Source organism: Xenopus laevis, chromosome 2S, assembly GCF_017654675.1.
Source record: "Xenopus laevis strain J_2021 chromosome 2S, Xenopus_laevis_v10.1, whole genome shotgun sequence".
In the NCBI taxonomy this organism is placed as follows: Eukaryota; Metazoa; Chordata; class Amphibia; order Anura; family Pipidae; genus Xenopus; species Xenopus laevis.
Genome location: NC_054374.1, coordinates 23,399,166 through 23,419,010, shown reverse-complemented (window position 1 = coordinate 23,419,010; position 19,845 = coordinate 23,399,166). Strand labels below are relative to the sequence as shown.

Genomic DNA, 19,845 nt, shown 5'->3' with positions numbered 1-19,845 from the left:
TTTTCCCATACTGCGAATGTCCATAAGAGGTTTTTAAAATATTCGCAAAAACAGTTTTGCAATTTGCAAATTTAATTTACTGTCAGCATTATATTCACCCACAACAGCCTCGCACAGTGGATGCACTCATGCAAACACCCGTCTCATTTGTGAAAATGTATGCGCAATGCAAATTCGCAAAAAAACGGAAAGCAAGGCACAGCAGTGCAATGTTTTAGTGTTCATGAAAAGCATTGGTCAATACAACCATTTGCAAATAAATATGCACTGTGCGAACCATTGTTTTTCTTCTTCTTCTGGGTTAGCAGCAACAAAGGGGGTTTTCCTATTTAATGCAGTTGATGCATGGGGGAATTTGTTAAGCTAAATAACTATGGAGATCAAGGTTAAATGGGGCATACAGTGTAACTACACCTTTATCTCTGTCTTGGAGCAAATTCAAAAGAGCTCGGGGAAGTCACAATACAAAAATAAACATTTAACCTCCCTTTAATGCGTCTTTCACGCTGCCATGTTTGCCTTGGCATAGGTCCCTGGCTGCACTTAAACACCTCATGAGTAAAAGTAATCTGGAGCCAATAGAAGGGATGTGGAGTGACAGACAAGAGGGGAGAATGTAGGAAAAGGACAAGCAAGAATAACAGGGAAGGGGAAAGAAAAGAAGCCTATAGAAAGGAATAAGTAGGTGACCAAGTGAAAGAGAGAAACCAAAGGGTCACATGAAGTTATAGACTTCTGTTCAACAGAAACTTGTGATTTATTCAGAAAAATGTCCTTGTTAGTGATTTGCCATGTATATTTTTATTGCAGACTTCTGGGTTTCACTGCTGGTGAAAAAAAACTGCATAAAAAATTTGCCAGCAAAACAGAAAAGTCTTGTGACAAAAGCAAAAGGTTACGTCCATAGACTCTAATGTCGTTTGCTACAAAAATGGCACAATACTAAATATAATTGTGGCAACAAAATTTTTCCTGCGACAAAACAATTTCGTGAATTTTTCACAGTGAAATTTCCTGCAGTTTCATGAATTTTTCGACAATTCGCTCAGCACTACTCTTACTCAATTAGAACTGTTGAAATTAGTGAATACTCACGTATTGTTGGATGGGGGAAACTTTGGTAAAAATGGCAATTTCATTTGACCTGAAGTTAAAATATAAAATAACCCAACCTTTAGAAAAATCAAACCCTAACAGACATGGGTGTCCGCAAAAGGGGGCAGTTGCCCCACCCTGACTTCTCCAACTAGTTCCAAGAATATGTTTTATAAACTTTTAGAAATTTTATTCCTAAGTACACAAAACATTTTTTATACTTCCCACCCCAAGGCAAGCCTTAATTAGGTTATCTTCTGCATTGTCATGAATAGGTTCATCTTCATTGGGATACTACCCAATGTGGTATTAGCTTACTTGCCCTCACCCCTGGAAAATTTTCTGCGGACACCCATGCTAATGGAGACTATGAAATAGATGCCTCTAGATCTATCTCTTGATCTTCTGAAATATAATAGCCTGGTTCTCAGCCCCGAAGCTGCCTTAATATTATCTTCTCATTGACTGGAAAACTGGTCCCTATATCCCTAACCTGCAGTTATTTCTCTATTAAAGCATTAACAGTAATATTTATTTTGTCTGCTCAAATGTAACAGATAGTGATGGGCGAATAAATTCGGCAGACACGAATTTGCAGCAAATTTCTGCAGCATTTTGCCCAAGCGAATTCATTTGTGTCAAAACTGGCGCATGCATAAAAATTGTCACGGATCAAAATTATTCGGATGACCATTGACTTTAATGCATTTGTACCAAATATTCGTGCGTATAAAAATTGACACACGTCAAAATTATTTTGACGCACATTGACTTCAATGCTTTTCACTAATTTTTGCCGTTTCTCCAATTTCTCAAATTTTTCGCCAAAGCAAAACTGCACAGATTCACCCATCACTAGTAACAGAGTCACTATGGGCAAAATACACCTGTCTAATAAAATTAGATTTAGTAGAAGAGCATAGAATATCTCTGTTGACATCTACACTAATAATAGCAATCTACTCAGTGATGCAGGGAGAACTGTACACACAAGTATATGATGGTTGCTTGAGCCACCCTTATAAATATTAGATAAGATACAGATCTGTTGGGAGCTGTAGCTGCCTAGTAACTGCCACTGAGTCACCCATGATAACTTTTTCATTTGTTTTCACTATCCCCAAATGTACATAATGAAAGAAAATAATGGCATAAAAGATTTGGGTGCAAACTTTAATTATTACTAATTGGGTGGTTAATATGATTTATGAACAATACATTCCAAATACAAAGTTTCAGATAGGAGATTGTATCTGTCTTGAAGGGGATGTAGAGGAAAACGATGAGCATTTCATTTCTTCCAGGCCTTCTTCATAATGGGAGCATTGTCTTAAAGGATCAATAGATCTTTAAAATAAGTGAATCTAAAAATATGCTAAGAAATTTTGCAATGTATATTCATTATTTATTTATTACATGTAGGGGCAGATTTATTAAGGGTCAAAGTGAATTCGAGGGAATTTTCAAATCTTCGACTTCAATACTTCACCAAATTAATCCTGCCGAAGTGCTCTGTTAGCCTATGGGGGACCTTCTAGAGCATTTTTCTAAGCTTTTGGAAGACGAAGTAAAATCATTCGTTCGATCGATGAAATCCATTGAATCGTTCGATTTTACTTCGACCGCAGTATACCTAAATTCGATGAAAAAAACGTTGTCTTCGATATTCGAAGTCAAAGTATTTCAATTTGATGGTCGAATTTGAAGTAATTTTAACTTTGAGATTCGACCCTTGATAAATCTGCCCCGTACTGTTAATATGAATGAATGAACAGCGGTTTCTGACCATTCTGACCACCAAGTAGTCAAGGAAGTTGTCAGAACAAAAAGAGAGGCTGCTCTGATGTTCTTCTGCATAGGAAAAAAATAAAAACCTTTCTCAAACCTTTCCTAAGCAGAAGAACATCAGAGCAGTCTCTTTCTTTCTCCTGACACATGACTTGGGGCAGCTGGGAAAATGACAATATGTCTAGCCCCATGTCAGATTTCAAAATTGAAATCTGTTTGCGCTTTTGAGAAATGGATTTCAGTGCAGAATTCTGCTGGAGCAGCACTATTAACTGATTCATTTTGAAAAAGATTTTTTTCCCATGACAGTATCCCTTTAATATCTTGGAATAAGATAAAAATAAATAATGAATGCAAATTGCAAAAGTGCTTAGAATAGCACCCTCATCAATTTTACATCCACTTATTTTAAAGGTTTAAAGGCAATGCCAGCCAAAATTGTCACATACTACCAGTACCTTGATACTACCATAGGCTTGATTCTGATTCTCTTTTAACATACATCTTTCCAAGAAGGCCAAGCATCTTATCTTCTCCACCAAGTGAGAAAAGAGACTCTTAGGACTTAACAAATATTTGAATGGCCAAGTAGGGATGAGAAATTACAACTGACTATGAGGGGAGATACTGTAGACAAGGGAACTTGAGGAGCGTGATCTGCTTAAAGAAAGAAATGTGATGCCTCTATTATTGTTTCACTTTGCTGAAAAATTCGAAAAACAAAGAGAAGTTCACTAAACACATTGATGTCAATGGGCATCAACAAATTTTACACACAACAACAATTTTTTCTTCAAATGCATTAAAGTCAATGGTCATTTTTCTTATGGCAACTTTTTAGTCTCTGCGGATTTTTTTGCTGCAGCTTCGTGAAAAAATTTGTAGATGGTGAAATGCAGAATTTTGCCTCGAATCCATGCCTGGTGAAAGAATTTGCGCATCACTAGTCCCTGACATGTAACTGTTCCATAATCAGTACCAAGGACGTCTGTGTTTCTTTATGGCCATGAAAGGTTATACAGGTATGGGACCTGTTATCCAGAATGCTTGGGACCTGGGGTTTTCTGGATAATGAATCTTTCTGTAATTTGGATCTTCATATCTTAAGTCTACTTTAAAATTATGTAAACATTAATTAAACCCAATAGGCTGGTTTTGCTTATAATAAAGATTAATTATATGTTCATTGGGATCAAGTACAAGCTACTGTTTTATTATTACAGAGAAAAAGGAAATAGTTTTTAAAGATTTGAATTATTTGAATAAAATGAAGTTTATGGGAGACGACCATTTTGTAATTCGGGGCTTTCTGGATAACAGGTTTCCGGATAACAGATCCCATACCTGTTTATGCTGCAGTAATCTGAAAGAATTTTTATATGAGGACATGCATTTCATTCTTCATCTCTAATTTACTTAAGTGTTCTATAGAAAAATGTTATTGTAGGTGCAAGAAAATTCACCAATGAAAATTTGACTGATCATAAAAGCATTATGTCAAGCATCTTGTTAATATCTTACACATTATATGACAGCGGAATCAAACATGGGGATAAAGGACAGACTTGTTCAGTGCTGGGAAACTGGGCTTAATATTTCCAACTCCAGATGCAGGAACAAAGAAAGTGGAGCCAGATTGATACAGATCATTGGAGGATATTTTTAATTTGAATGGAACCGCTAGGGTTGCTACCTGTCCTGTTTTGACTCGGACAGCCTGGCTTTTTGAAGGGCTGCCCGGGTCAAAACTGCCTGCCCGGTTTTCCAAATTAGGAAAACCGGATAGGATTCCCTATGATTGATGCAGTGATTGGCCAATCATTGCACATCATGACCTGCCCCTGCACTGTCACGACCCGCCTCCATTGCTCCACGGCCCAGATTCAAATAGGCCATTTGGACCAAATTGTCGCACGTATCAAAAATTGCCGCTTGCGTCAAAATTGCCGAGCGTCAAAATTATTTTGATTTCAATCCATTTTGTGATTTTTTTCGGCAAGGTTTTGCCATCACTAATTATGATTATTGATAAAAAGCCATTTGGGCATTTCCAAATAACTAGGCTTTATTAGTTATAATATGGATAAATTAATTTATATATGATCTATAAGACAGATTCCCTAATATCTTAAAGGGACACTAAACCCTGCTGTACTGAACTGCTCAACCAGAGTTACTGGACTACAAATCCCTGAAGTCCGGCAACATCAGGATTGTATTCTTAAAGCAATATTGCTCAATAAAACTTTCCCCAGCTCTCCATCTTCGATTCTCTTGCCTCTACAATTACATTTTTATTCAGTTGAACTCTTATTGCTGAATTGGTTTCCACGTCTTATTATGTGTTTTTTGAAGTTCTATAGAGAATTGGGGCACAGCTTTGTAGTTGGGTTTAGTGTCCATTTAATATACTGTATGCTTTTAACACTAAATTTTATGCATGCCTTTGTTTATCGTTTATGGTGCCTATTAATAGTTACAGTTTATAAATTGGTTTTATATGAGGGTTGGGCAGCCAGCTATATTGTTCATTGTGATGAGAATTATGACATAAATTATGTACATTCTATGATATTCTGAAAGCCACATACTTCTCTGATACAGGTATGTGATCCGTTATACAGAAACCCGTTATCTAGAAAGCTCCGAATTACATAAAGGCCGTCTCCCATAGACTCCATTTTTTCCAAATAATTAAGATTTTTAAAAATGATTTCCTTTTTCTCTGTAATGATAAAACAGTAGCTTGTAATTGACCCCAACTAAGATATAAATAATCCTTATTGGAAGCAAAACCAGCCTATAGGGTTTATTTAATATTTATATGATTTTCTAGTAGTCAAAAGGTATGACAATCTAAATTACAGAAAGATCCATTATCCAGAAAATCCCTGGTCCCGAGCAGAGCAGGATTTGACGAAGCGGCACCCCCAAGGTCCCAGTGCCGGCCTCTTCTGCTCGCCTCCGCCACTGCCCCCCATGGCTGCGGGGTCCTAGAGCCGGCTGCGGCGCTCTCAGGCACAGAAGCACTGGGAAGCTTCGAGTCCCCAGTGCACCTAAGGATGCGGCTGGGCGACATCGTGTCCCTAAAATTTTGCCACTCTAGGCTCGGGCCTTTGTGGCCTAGCCACAAATCCCTGGTCCCGAGCATTCTGGATAATAGGTCCCATATCTGTCATTATAATTTCCAATAATACAAATATTTCTATATTTGTCCAAGTGGAGAAATCTTCAGAAGCTCAAATGAAATTATAAAAGGAATGGTGCAAACATTTATGATTCCTTCACTTAATTTCCAACTCTAAACAGCTAAAGCTATCTGGCTGCTCTTATTATATCAAGAACTGACTCATTCCATACAAATGTATTTTTTTAGGCCATGTAATGTTTGTCACATAATCTCTCAGCAAAGATTTATGTCCTACCCATCATCTAGATAAACACAACCAAACGTGCGTTCGTAAGTCCCACATGAAAAAAATGTTATCAGCTAATTAAGCAAACAGCAGTCAAGGTATAAAAATAAGTTCCTTTCAAGAGCAGAGCACATTTCCAACTGGGCTGAGTAAGAAGGAGAAGAACTATGGCTAACAGTGTGTTCTGGGCCATTGCCGTAGCCCTGGTTCTGGGGGCTGAAGCCTACATGCCACTTGATTGTAAGTGCTTTTTTTGCTAAGTGAGTTATGCAGGCAAGAAGCTTTTAGATATAATTTTCAGAAAGAAAAGTCTTCTCATTCGTTTTATTCTTTATGGTCCAGATATCTAGATTTATTTGATAAACCCAAGAAAGAATTGCTAACTAACTTGGGATTCATAAAATCTTCTGAATAAGGGAATTGAATAGTCAAAATATTTCCTGAAACATTTTCTATTTATTTCCCACTCAGTGTTCTAAGTGGTTTATTGGTTTTTTTTAAATTTCTTTCATCTAATTATTTTTATTTGTTCTAACGTAATTTTTATTTTTTTCAGTTTTACTTTTATGATCTTTTGTTAGATTTTTATTGTTCTTGGTTTGTCCCTGTAGAGCATCATTTGCTACTGTGAGGAATATGTTCTATTCTGTAGATACATTCAGTATGTTTATAGATCTAATAAATACGTTGGTTTCATAAATACTATGTGATATAAAATGCAATATAATGAAGAGCTATAAATGATATATTTCTAATATATTAAAAAAAAAACATTTTCCATTTTATATCTTAACCAGATCGATGTGGTGTAAAGCCAAAGTCAAGAGACAATTGTGGTCCCCCCGGCATAAGTCCAGATGAATGTGTAAAGAAAGGATGCTGCTTTGATGACAGTGATCCAGACAGTATTTGGTGTTACACTCCATGGAAATTTGAAGGTACAATTGTAAAATCTCTAACCAGCATATTTTTCTGTACAAGTATAATTCATATGTAGGCAGTAGACTACTTATGGGGTATGAATTTATATGCTTATTTACAGTCTTTATAGGTAGAGGCTCTTTAAAATGAGAAAAAGCAAGCAAGAGCAATTAGAAAACCTTTTTGGGGCTGATTCGATATTAAAGGGATACTGTCATGATGTTTATGGTTTTGTTTTTATTTCGAAATTACACCATTTACACTGCAAATAATTTACTCTTCTATATCAAATTTTATTCCTGAACCAACAAGTGTATATTTTTGACTTGTAATATTGTGTAGGAGCCATCTTAGGTCATTTTGCCTGGTCATGTGCTTTCAGAAAGAGCCAGTACTGCACTATGGAAATGCTTTCTGGCAGGCTGTTGTTTCTCCTACTCAATGTAACTGAAGGTGTCGCAGTGGGACATGGATTTTTACTATTGAGTGGTGTTCTTATAGCTACCATGGAGCTGTTATTTTGTGTCAGGGAGCTGTTATCTGGTTACCTTCCCATTGTTCTAGTGTTAGGCTGCTGGGATGGGGGAGGGATTGGGGTGATATCCCTCCAAGTTGCAGTGCAGCAGTAAAAAGTGAGCAGAGCACAAGTTACATGGCTGGGGGAACCTGGGAAACTGACAATATGTCTAGCGCCATGTCAGATTTCAAAATTAAATATAAAAAATGTATTTGATTTTTTAAAAAACTGATTTCAGCGCAGATTTCTGATGCAGCAACAATATCAACTGATGCGTTTTGAAAAAAAACATGTTTTCCCCTGACAGTGTCCCAGTATTTAATACATTGATATGAGTGACAACAATGTATTTTTCACCTGGAACAAATTGTTACGATGCACAATATAATTGTCCAAATTTTATAGCCCAACATGTCTTTTCAGTGAAGACTTCTTTGTCTATTGGTTCTCAATTGGATATCAGAGAAAATCAAAGCATCAGTGGAAGGGCAGAGGAAGAGCTCTAATGGTGCACTAGTAATCTGTGAGTTAGGTGATCACCCTTGGTGGAAGGCCTCCGTACAATTCAAAGCAATACTGATACGTTCCTATAAAAACCATAGGAATGTGTCAGTATCAAGTAGTTGCTGCACCTGCAATATTTTCCCTCAAAGTCGTCCCCAGCCCACAAAACTTTGCACAGTTGACCGGCTCACACAGATCTTCTGCCTTGCTTCCATGACGCTGGGCTGGGGGCGGAGCGATTCTTCCATAGGCTGAAGTCCTGTTTTCATTCGTAATTAGCCCATGGAAGGATCGTGTGCGGCCCCAGCCCAGCGTCACTGAAACTGCACAGAAGATCTTTTAGCAGTGTCGGAGGGTCGGGTCAAAGCAAGTTTGCAGGGCTGGGGGCGGCATTAAGGGAAAAAATTTTGGGTGCAGCAATTACTTGATACTGACACATTCCTATGATTTTTCTAGGAATGTGTCGGTATTGCTTTAACCTTTGGTTGGCTTATTAGTCATGGTTAGGTCTATATCCAATGTTAAAGGATAAATAAACCCATAAAATAAGTGAATGTAAAATTGATGAGGGTGCCTTTCTAAGAAATGTTGCAATGTACATTCATTATTTATTTAGTTTTTTACTCCAAGATATTAAGGGATCGGAAGCACTTCCCTGACTTCAGCAGTGAGAAAAGTCCATTGCTAGGATCGGAGAAGTCTTTCATAATCTTCCTGGCTTTGGTCTTGCACTGCTTAGTGTAGACAGACAGTAGGTCAGGAAGCTCAGAGCGAATGATGCGTTCGACCGAGCGTACCACTCTTTGAAGAGCCCGTCTGTCCTGCTTGGTACTGTTTCCATACCAGATGCAGGTATTTCCCATCAGGATGCTCTCGATGGTACATGAGTAAAAGTTCTTAAGCACCCTCGGAGGCAGATGGAAGTCCCTAAGTCTTCTGAGGAAGAAGAGACGTTGACGGCCCTTCTTCACCAGGGTGTTGATGTGGCAGGACCATGACAGGTCTTGTGTGATGTGAACACCCAGATACCGGAAACTGTTCATTCTCTCCACTGGTGCGCCACTTATGTGTAGGGGCTTGTAATTCCTCATCTGCTTTGTGCTAAAGTCCACAATACAGCTCCTTAGTCTTGCTGACGTTTAGGAGTAGGTTGTTCTCCTGGCACCAGTTCTCTTCTCAGAGTTGTCTGAGATCATGCCCACCACAACAGTGTCGTCAGCAAACTTGACAATGGAGGTGGTGTCTGACATGGCTACACAGTCATAAATGTACAGTGAGTACAGCAGGGGGCTTAAAACGCAGCCCTGAGGCGCTCCAGTACTGAGTGAGATGGAGGGAGAGACATGTTTCCCCACTGATTGGGGTCTATCTGTGAGAAAGTTGAGGATCCACTGAAACAGTGATGAACTGAGTCCTAGATCCTTCAACTTGTTGAAAAGATTTGAGGGAATTATTGTGTTGAATGCTGAACTGTAATTCATGAACAGCATCCTAACATTATTCCCTCGGCCAGTGTCTAGGTGACACAGGGATGTATGTAGCAGACATCGTCTGTGGAACGGTTTGTCTGGTATGCAAACTGTAATGAGTCAATGGTGGCAGGAAGTGTGGAAGTGATGAAGTCTCTGACAGTTGCTCAAAACAAAGTCATCACTACTGAAGTCATTGCTACTGGGTGGTAATCATTGAGACAAGCGGGCTGTTGTTTCTTCGGAACAGGAACAATGATGGGCTGCTTGAAGCATGTGGGGACCACTGTTTGGGCCAGGGAGAGGTTGAAGATCTCAGTGAACGCCGGTGCTAGCTTGTCAGCGCAGGCTCTCAGGATTCTCCTGATGACTTCCTTGACTACTTGGTGGTCGGTCAGACTGGTCGGAAACTGACCAGAAGGTGGCGTTGTTGTAACAAAATGTATTCATATTAACAGTAAATGTATCCCTTAATATCTTGGAATAAAAAATAAATAAATAATGAATGCACACTGCAATATTTCTTAGAATAGCACCCTAGTCAATTTTATATTCACTTATTTTAAAGGTTTACTTATCCTCTAAGGATCAGATAATATATACATGGATACTTAGTCTAGTGTAGCTGAGGAGCCTAAAGCTCGAAAGAGTAGTGTGAGTGGAACTAGATCCCTGGCTATATACAGCAGCCCACTGCATGATAGTAAGGGAACAGGTGATCCTGTGATCCTGTGATACAGTGCTTGAGAGTCTGGTCATAATATATAATATAACCCATATATCTATGAGTAACCAGGTCAAATGTGGTCTGTGCAAATAAATATAATACAGAAATAGAATGCATGACTAGATAGGAGTGAGCACTGTCATTTGTTATAGAAAGTCTATAAAAAAGGTATTAAGGGGTTGTTGACAGAAACTCAAGCTTTTATCAATCATTAATTTGCAGACACCATATGCAACCCAGCGGAACCAAAGGCCAGAGTAAACTGTGGCTACCCCGGAATTACTTCTCAGGATTGTGACAAGAAAGGATGTTGCTTCAATGACACCATTCCTAATGTTGTGTGGTGTTATCAGCCTATCATAGAAGCAGGTAATCTGAGAATTCTTTCTATATTTCACACTATGTTACAAATTGAAATTATATTATAATAAAAAAGATATTGTATCAGTTCACAAATACATTATTCCTTTTAGTGGAACGTGACTGCTCTGCAGTAGAACCCAAGAAAAGAGTAAACTGTGGACCACCAGGAGTGAGCCCAGATGAATGTATAAAGAATGGCTGCTGCTTTAATTCTGATGTGGGTGGTGTACCATGGTGCTTCAAGCCAGAAATTAAGAAAGGTAAACCAGTGGCTTTAATTTAGCTCTAAAGACTGGGGGACATTATTATCGCCAGCGACTGCTTCACACACACCACTTTGGCAGGCGAAAATTCGTTACCACTACGCTAATTCACTAAAATGTGAAGTTGCGTCCTGGGTGTCAAATGCAGCGATCGTTCTGCCTAGCGAATTTCGTTAGTCCTCTTGCACTTTGGTCAATTTGAATAGGGCGGGTACATATAGGTCATAAATATGTCTTTATTAGAGATGGTGCAAATGGACACTTTTTATTACAAATGTCCAAGGAACCATAATAAAAACAAAAGAGATCCTAAAATGCCCTACACAAGAGCCCACCCTAAAATGAATGTTATATGCCCCTCAAATGTCTGGGGAAAAATGTTAACCCAAAAAAGTTCAAGTTAGGACTTTTGCAGGCAATCCCGCTTAAAAAAAGGAAATGTCGCCAGAATTTCTACAACTTTAATACATTTTCGGCAGACAGGATATGATGTAAGTGACATAAGATTGAGGAAGATCTAGCTTTATTTTAGCAGTTTGTCTGGTCTGAGGTGGTGAAGTCAATTCTGGCGAAAGAGGTAACGTTCAGTAAAATTCGAACTTTGCTGAATTTGTGGATTAACGACCGTTCGCAAGAGCAAAAAGTCCCCTGGCGATAGAGTGCGATAGAGTCCCATTCGCTAGCAAATTCTCGCCTTCACCTGTTAGTAAATTGGCAATGTCCCTGCGGATGGGATTTCTGGCGAGATGTCACTAGCCATTTCGCCCTTTAGTAAATCTGCCCCTATGTGAATCTGTGATGTTTTTGTTTCCCTTAAGTTAAAATGTATGTTATTTTTTGTGAACATAATAAAGCACAACAACAACAAAGAAGACAGCCTCCAATATTCTAAAAAAAATCATGAAAATATGTTTTATATTATAAAAAAATCTTAATTCTCGACAATTTTGCAGAGCTTCTGCAATGTGCTGTCCTACCAAAAGCAAGGATAAACTGTGGCTACCCCGATATCACAATGGACCAATGCTACAAGAAAGGATGCTGCTATGATTCAAGCGAGTCCGACTCAATCTGGTGCTTCTATCCAGATATTGAAGATGGTAAGAAAAGTAGTGAGTCTACAAAGTGGATCTGTAGGCTGTGTAGTACAGAACAAGATACTTATGATGGACCACAAGCTCCTCTTTTAATATCAAGATAAGAAAGTTAGTTAAGAGGTTCTTGATGAGTGGTTACCTTTACAGTATGACACTTGCAGACTTCAGCTAAAACCGCATTTCCATTATCAGTGTCCATCCGCTTAATCGACAGAAGCTAAACCTAGTTTTCCAAACTCCTTTGCTGAAGGCCATCTTCTTACCATTAGGAATACTTTGGTGCCTAATTCATTCTATCATGACTAGTAGTTCACTGACCATTTATCAAGGCAAAGCTGCATTTGCAAATTTCATTCTTAAAGTGATACTGACACTAAAAAACTACTTTTTAAAATATGAATGTACATAAAGGGGGTTATTTATCAAGGTCTGAATTTATCTCAGAATTTCTAATATTCAACTCTGAGCAACTCCCAATATCTGAATGGACCTTACTTATGAAGAAAAAAGCCTGAAAAAATAGGGTCGGGCAAAACTACAAAAACTTTGGAGCGTTTCCACGAAAACTCCAAATTGTTCGGAGTTTTCTGCAAATTGTTTGGAGTTGGGGACCTTCTCCATTGACTTATACAGGACCTCCAGAGTTTTTAGATGCCGGGGTTTTGGATTCTAAGTGTTTAGACCATCAGACTTTAATAAATCTCGAAAAATTCATCGTTTTTTTTTTTTTTGCTCCAAAAACTACGAATTATTCGAGGTTCGGATATTTGGAGCTTGATAAATAACCCCCTAAAAGTTACCTATGCTGAGAGGTTTGTTTTTGTAAGTAATTGTTAGTTGAAGTTCCTAAACCTGACGGTTTTGTCAACCTGACTGTCCCATCTCAGCCTGTCAGTTAAAGTTTCTAATGCTAAAGGACTCCAGTTGCACAAATATGGCAGCCCCCTCATAGACGAACACAGGGAGTCAGACAGGTAATGAAAAAGCATTTGGCATATACTTTATGGCAAAATTATAAATAGCATGCAAAGTAAATTTTATTGAAGATGTAACAAAAAGGTTAAATTTCTGGTGTCATTATCTCTTTAATTAGGACTATATTAGGCTTTCTCCATTTTGGGGAGAATTTTCTGTTTTTTGATCTTTGGTAATCTTAACACATTTCAATGGTTTCCATGAAGCAGAATTTCCTATTTAAAAAGTATCAAACAATGTTCTCTCTACTTATAGATATGATAGAAATGAAATAGTTACGAATACTGATATTACTGAAATAGTACTTTGGCTAAATGCCATCATTTTAGAACCGTCAAGTGAATTTGTTGAGCTTCCTATTCATTTCATTAAAAGGAACGGAAGAATACACATTTCATTGCGATATCTGGGGAAACTCTTTATAAGAAGCTTAAAGAACTGTTGAAAGAGAGCTATATAAAAAATGGAAACATTTCCAGAAAATTACAGTTTTATAAACAGAATGCATGGGAGCTAGGGTTTTCTGGATAACTGATCTTTCTGTAATTTAGATCTTCATAGCTTAAGTCTACCAGAAAATCAGATACACATTAAATAAACCCAATTGGCTGGTTTTGCTTCCAATAAGGATTAATTATATCTTAGTTGGAATCAAGTACAAGATACTGTTTTATTAATACAGAGAAAAATAGAATCCTTTTTACATTTTTAGATTATTTGATTATAATGGAGTCTATGGGAGATGTTCATTCCGTAAAAAAAAGAACAAAAGTCACTCATTTATAAATGATTGTCCATATTGTGCCACCATTTTCAATTTTCATCTAAATCTTCATATTCTTTCATTCATACCACTTCAGCTCAGTCTTAATTCTATAATTCTTATTTCTAAAAGGCAAGAGAGGACATTTTCAGTAAAAAAATAAAAATCTGATTAAAACCTATTTATTAATAAATATTATTCTCTTTTGTTTCTAGTTACTATCATTGAATAAACATCCACAACTTATCATATGACAGCTCGGTAGTAGAAACTCTTCACCACAACTTCCAATCACCACAGTTTGTTTAAGTCCGGAAGAGTTCTCATAGACAACTGTGCCCATGAAAGACAATAAATATTACTTTGAAAACTGCATTTCTGTGTTTGGTTTATATTTAGTTTTTACAAAAAAGGACATTAAGGTCACTAGCTTTGGTGAGTGCACAATGTGACCAATACCATATACTGTAAATAGATGTCATAACTAGGCACATGTGTTTTATGTTTACAAAATGTATTTTCCTTTTTACCTTTGATGATGGTGGTGGCAAATGCCTTTCTTACCCCCTTATCCTTCTATTTGATCATATTCAGTTTATAAATATATTATACACAAAAGCCATGAATATCTTGTAAATTATATCCTTATATACGGTGAGTTCTGATGTCATCAGTTATAAACGGTGAGTTCTGATGTCATTTCTGTCACATGACTCACTGAAACGTGTGTAGTATAATAAATAAAGTACCCCCAGTTGCATAATATGAGGATATAATATGAGGATATTAGAAGTTACCTCGGCCTCGTGTTTTTATATGGTCATGAAACTCCTCAGTAACAGAGAAAAATATCATCAGAATCAAAGGATCAGTTTAGCAAATAATGTATGAAGACAATTGGAAAATGGATTTAAAGACACAGTGTGCACGATTTATTTTTTATTCAAGATTGACTGTGTTCACTAATCATTGTTATCGAAAATACCTCTGTTTCTTCTTTCCATTGTATAGTTCAATGGTGATACTACTATAGTTTATATAAACAAGCTGCTGTGTAGCAATGGGGGCAGCCATTCAAGCACAGGATACACAGTAGATAACAGATAAGTACTACTATAGTTTCTATAAACAAGCTGCTGTGTAGCCATGGGGGCAGCCATTCAAGCACAGGATACACAGTAGATAACAGATAAGTACTACTATAGTTTATATAAACAAGCTGCTGTGTAGCAATGGGGGCAGCCATTCAAAGGAGAAAATGCTCAGGTTACACAGCTGACATAATGGTGTTATCTGTTATCCACTATTTAACCTGTTAGAAAAGGTTGGTTTGTAGGAACCTCACTAATTAAAACAATTCACTTCCTGGATGGAGGAAGGTATGTATTACTCAGGCAAATCAATCTAGAGCATTGAGAAAAGAAGCAAAACCCCCCCGACCTTCCACACCCCAAACCAATTCAGAATTAAACAAGTGCTTAGTGCAATGAATAAATAGGTTGAATAATATAATACTAGCAATTGGTTTCTTGTAAACAGTGTTATCTATGTACTTAGTTCCTTAATTTAATGCTTATAAGAACATTTAAAGTGCTATGGCTAATTCATTCTATAAAGCAATTCTTAAATTACAATAGGTAAAACACAAATCGACCACCATTAAGTTAATACTTTTAAAGTGCTAGTGCCCAAATCAAATTGCAATCTCAGATTGCCATTGTGCCGTGAAAAATAAAATCGGTTTTTATCAAGGACAGTCAATCTAGTAGAGGATGTGAATTAATAAACCAAAACCAGCATTTGAGAAATAAAAGTAGGAAAATTGAAAATAGTGAAGAGGTGGAGTAGTCCCAAGAAACTGCTGCCTGGTTGTTTTTCTAGGCCCTGGGACCCCACACGGGGAGAAAGGAGAACACTGGGGACTCAAGTCTACATTGCTATCTTAGAAGTAGAGCTGAACTTCCCTATAAAACCACAAATCCACCAAATTGCCTTGACAAAGCCAAAGGTGAAACACGCGTTGGCAAGCCTCTACCACTTTAATATTTGGATTAGATTCCTAATACTGCTTTTATAACTTAAAACTGCTTTTTAACTTTTAAGATTTTAACCTAATTTTACCGCATGTGTACCTCTTCAATCTCTTTTATTACAAGGCTCTGGTGGATTTGTGGTTTTAAAACTGTGAAAATTTGGCAAAATGCATTCAAGTCTATGGGCGACAATTTGTTTTTGACACTTGACAATTTTTTTCACCCAATGGGCATCATTTTAGCGGCGAAACTTGGCAAAAATTTCACTAATCACTATTCAGCAAACCCTTATTTAAAGGTAGAGTCTCTAAATGGGCATCAAATGGGGTATTCTATGAGCAGATCAGATTTTTCATCCAGATGTGAGACAAGGCTTAGTTGAAATGACAGGAATATTATTGTATACTCTAAATCAGCAATTACAAACACCAAAAAAAGCTGTCATCAAAATAATGTACTTCTTTGAATACAATTTCAATTAAAGTTTTAAAAAAATCGCAACAAAACACAGCAAATTCAATTTTTTATTAAACTTTTTTTTATTACAACTTTTTCAAACAAAAATTTTCAAGATTTATCAATTGGATGAATTGCTAAACTCCTAGAGTCAGATATACTAAGGTTCGAATGGTAAATTCGAATTCTAATTAAAAACCACCAACTCGAAATTTGAATGTGAGATTTATCACACCTAAACCCTGGAAACAGTTCTGATTTAACTATTCTCCACATACAGTAAAATACTGTAAAACCTGCCGAGTTCATTTAGACGTCAATGACAGAGGTCCCTTGAACTGTTTGAAGATATAAGTAGTATTGTAGTGATCAGCGAAATTTTTGCCAATTTTCTCTTTGAAAATGATGCCCCATCGCACATAAGTGTTTTTTTTCAAAGGAAAACTCGATTCAAAATCGAATTCTATTCGAGTTTTCAGGTCTGGACTATTCAATCAAATTTGAGACATTCAATTATTTTCATAAATAACATACCATTCGAATTGTGAATAAAATCTAATTTATTAGAGTTTAAAAAATTTTAAAAAATTTGATCTTTAATAAGAATTTGCCCAGATTTGAATGGTACGAATTGAAGGAATAGCGCATTTGATCAAATTCGATTTTGTTTTCCCCAAAAAAACTTTGATTTTTCAAAGTCCACCAATTTACTCCAAATAGGTCCTAGGAGATCTCCCATAGGCTAAGACAGCATTTCTGCAGGTTTTAGATGGTGAATGGTTGAAGTCGAGACAGTACATAATACATTTTGAAATTCGGATTTTCAAATTTTTTGCAAATTCGAATAGAATTGGGACTATTACCTAGTAGAAGTATACAAAAATAGCTGGAAATGTGGAGTGTGTCTTTTTTAACCTCATATACTGAACCAAGCTCAATTTGGTGGGTTGTGTCTTTTTTAACCCCATCAATTGAACCAAGCTGAACTTGCTGGTGTGTCTTTTTTAATCCCATCAGCTAAACCAAGATCAATTTGGTGGAGTGTGTCTTTTTTAACCCCATAAACTGAACCAAGCTGAACTTGGTGGAGTGTGTCTTTTTTAACCCCATCAACTGAACCAAGCTGAACTTGGAGTTTGTATTCTAACCCCATCAATGGAACCAAGCTGAATTTAGTGGAGTGTGTCTTTTTTAATCCCATCAACTGAACCAAGCTCAACTTGGCAGAGTGTGTCTTTTTTAACCCCATATACTGAACCAAGCTCAATTTGGTGGAGTGTGTCTTTTTTAATCCCATCAGTTGAACCAAGCTAATATCTAAAAACAGTGAATCATGGAGTCCAAAGTGTGAAACTGATATTTAGGGGGGAAAAACATATGAAGACTGCAATATTTCATATACTTTATATATAAAAAAGCACAGCACTCTACCCAACTATCTTTGTTCTAGTCTCATTCTACCACATTTAGAGGTGGTGCTGGAAACAAAAAAGCTTAGCTTATAGAAAAAAAGAGAAAGAAAGTGTTTCCAATCAGCACTCGATGAGGTTTTACTAGTATAAAGTCAAACAAAGGGCATTAGTTCATTGGGCCATCCAACTAGAAACTCCAAACACCCATACTATTAAAATTTTCATGTTTAATTCATCATTTTAAAATATAAATAGTTAATACATGCAAAATTTCATGGCAATCCAAGTATCCAGTACAAATACATTGAAAATAGAAATGAATTAATCAAGATGATATATTGAATAAATGCAGTTGATAAGTAAGAAAAATCAGGCTGGTAAATTCATTCCGAGCCGTTTTTTCTAATACTTCATAAATCCTGTTAAAAATGGAGGAGGAAAAATGTCAAATTGATAGATATGTATTTGCTCCAAAGTTGCAGTATGAGATTTTGTTTGAGATGCCGCGTGCTGAAAATTGAAAAGTCAATAATGGCGTCTGTGAAGAAACATTATACTATTGGTTAGACGCCCAATTAATGCAACGAATTCTGCTGCTATCAAAACGAAAACTTTCAGTAGTGCTTGTAATAAATACACCAAGTTAGCCGCTTACTAGACACACAGTCTTTTTTTTTGCACTAACTCTTCCATGGTATCATAAAAGGTCCGATATCTCTGGTATTTCAATAGCAAAGTTCAATTCGCTGTTGTCAGCAGGGAGTATATTAGAGTTATAGAGGAGAGCTTAGTATCCCACACATTATGATGTCACCGCCATATACGTTACCCTCCGGTAGCTTGCTGGAATGTTTGATGCGGCTCAGTCATGAAGCTCGCCGTCCAGGATGCGGGGTATGTGTGGGCGGCCTTCTCCTTTATACAAATGATACTTTATGTTCTTTTTATCTCCCGGCTGATTATGTTCAAGCTTAGCGTGGCCTCACTCTCTGCTGCAACTGTTAGGAACCGGAGCAAATACTGCCTCCATGTTAACACGCCGACACGCGTTTCACCAGATTGGCTTCATCAGGGCGTAATGATGTCAGTGCCCAGCTGCTATTTAAGTCGCCTAAGGGTGAATTTGCATCAAAGAATTAGCCAATGGGCTTAAAAACATTCGGCCCATTTACATATATACTTTATTACCACTTTTTATCTTAACTGCAACATTGTTACCAATGAGTGTTCGGAATCATTTTAACTGATGCTAGGTTAGTCGAAGGATTCCATTTATTTGGTATTATTATTAATTCACGATGACTACGCAGAAAAATTATTATTAGAAATATTCGTAGAAATTAACAAAACTATTTATTTGACATATATCCTATGAAATCCAATCATTCATAACCATGAATCTGTCAAATTTGAGCAGCTTTGCACTTGATAACAGGAATGGAAAAAGGGGGAGTAAACAATTAGAGTATCAAGAGGCAATTTATATGTTACAGAAACACGCCAAATTTAATGTCTTCATTCAGGCCATTAGGCCATTTTGTATTAAGTTCATAAATCCATTGCAGTTCTTTTCGTAATAGTATTTTATCAATATCTCCTCCTCTGATGCCCAATGTCACTTGCTCGAGGCCTATTGCTCATTTTAGATCTCCCCCATGTACAGAATTAAAATGACAGGCAACTGTACTTTTCGTAGATTTTCTCCTTATGTCTCCCACATGCTCTAGTATCCTTGTTCCTAGGGCTCTCTTTGTCTTCCCAACATACCTTATAGAACATTCACATTCAATCAAATAAATGACTGCCTTAGTTTGACAGTTAATGAAATTGCGTATTTTGTATTTTTTTCCATTATTTATATGGTTAATGTGGGTACATTTTTTTATAAACTTACAGCATTTGCAGTGGCCACACTTATGCATACCAAGTTCGGGTGCTGGTAGCCACGAAATAGTTTTATCTACTCGCGAGCTTACATAATGGCTTCTAGTAAGTTTATCTCTTAAAGAAGGAGCCCGTCTTGCGGTCATCTTTGGATACATTCCA

The 19,845-nt window shown here is 37.0% G+C and overlaps 1 protein-coding gene across 1 annotated transcript; it reads left to right on the top strand.

Moving 5' to 3' along the window:
* Nucleotides 1–6,429: 6,429 nt before the first annotated feature.
* On the top strand, nucleotides 6,430–14,272 carry tff3.8.S (trefoil factor 3 gene 8 S homeolog). The gene is made up of 6 exons (NM_001085774.1): nucleotides 6,430–6,539; nucleotides 7,097–7,237; nucleotides 10,660–10,806; nucleotides 10,911–11,060; nucleotides 12,017–12,163; nucleotides 14,114–14,272. Exons 1-6 carry the CDS (start codon nucleotides 6,467–6,469, stop codon nucleotides 14,128–14,130), a joined length of 675 nt encoding a protein of 224 aa, NP_001079243.1. The 5' UTR covers nucleotides 6,430–6,466; the 3' UTR covers nucleotides 14,131–14,272.
* Nucleotides 14,273–19,845: the final 5,573 nt, after the last annotated feature.

What these genes read in the sequence shown, in the direction of transcription:
- tff3.8.S (NM_001085774.1), top strand. Translation starts at nt 6,467, where the DNA reads ATGGCTAACAGTGTGTTCTGGGCCATTGCCGTAGCCCTGGTTCTGGGG. An exon ending in CACTCCATGGAAATTTGAAG is followed by an intron (nt 7,238 to 10,659) that starts GTACAATTGTAA and finishes ATTAATTTGCAG; the next exon opens with ACACCATATGCAACCCAGCG. An exon ending in CAAGCCAGAAATTAAGAAAG is followed by an intron (nt 11,061 to 12,016) that starts GTAAACCAGTGG and finishes ACAATTTTGCAG; the next exon opens with AGCTTCTGCAATGTGCTGTC.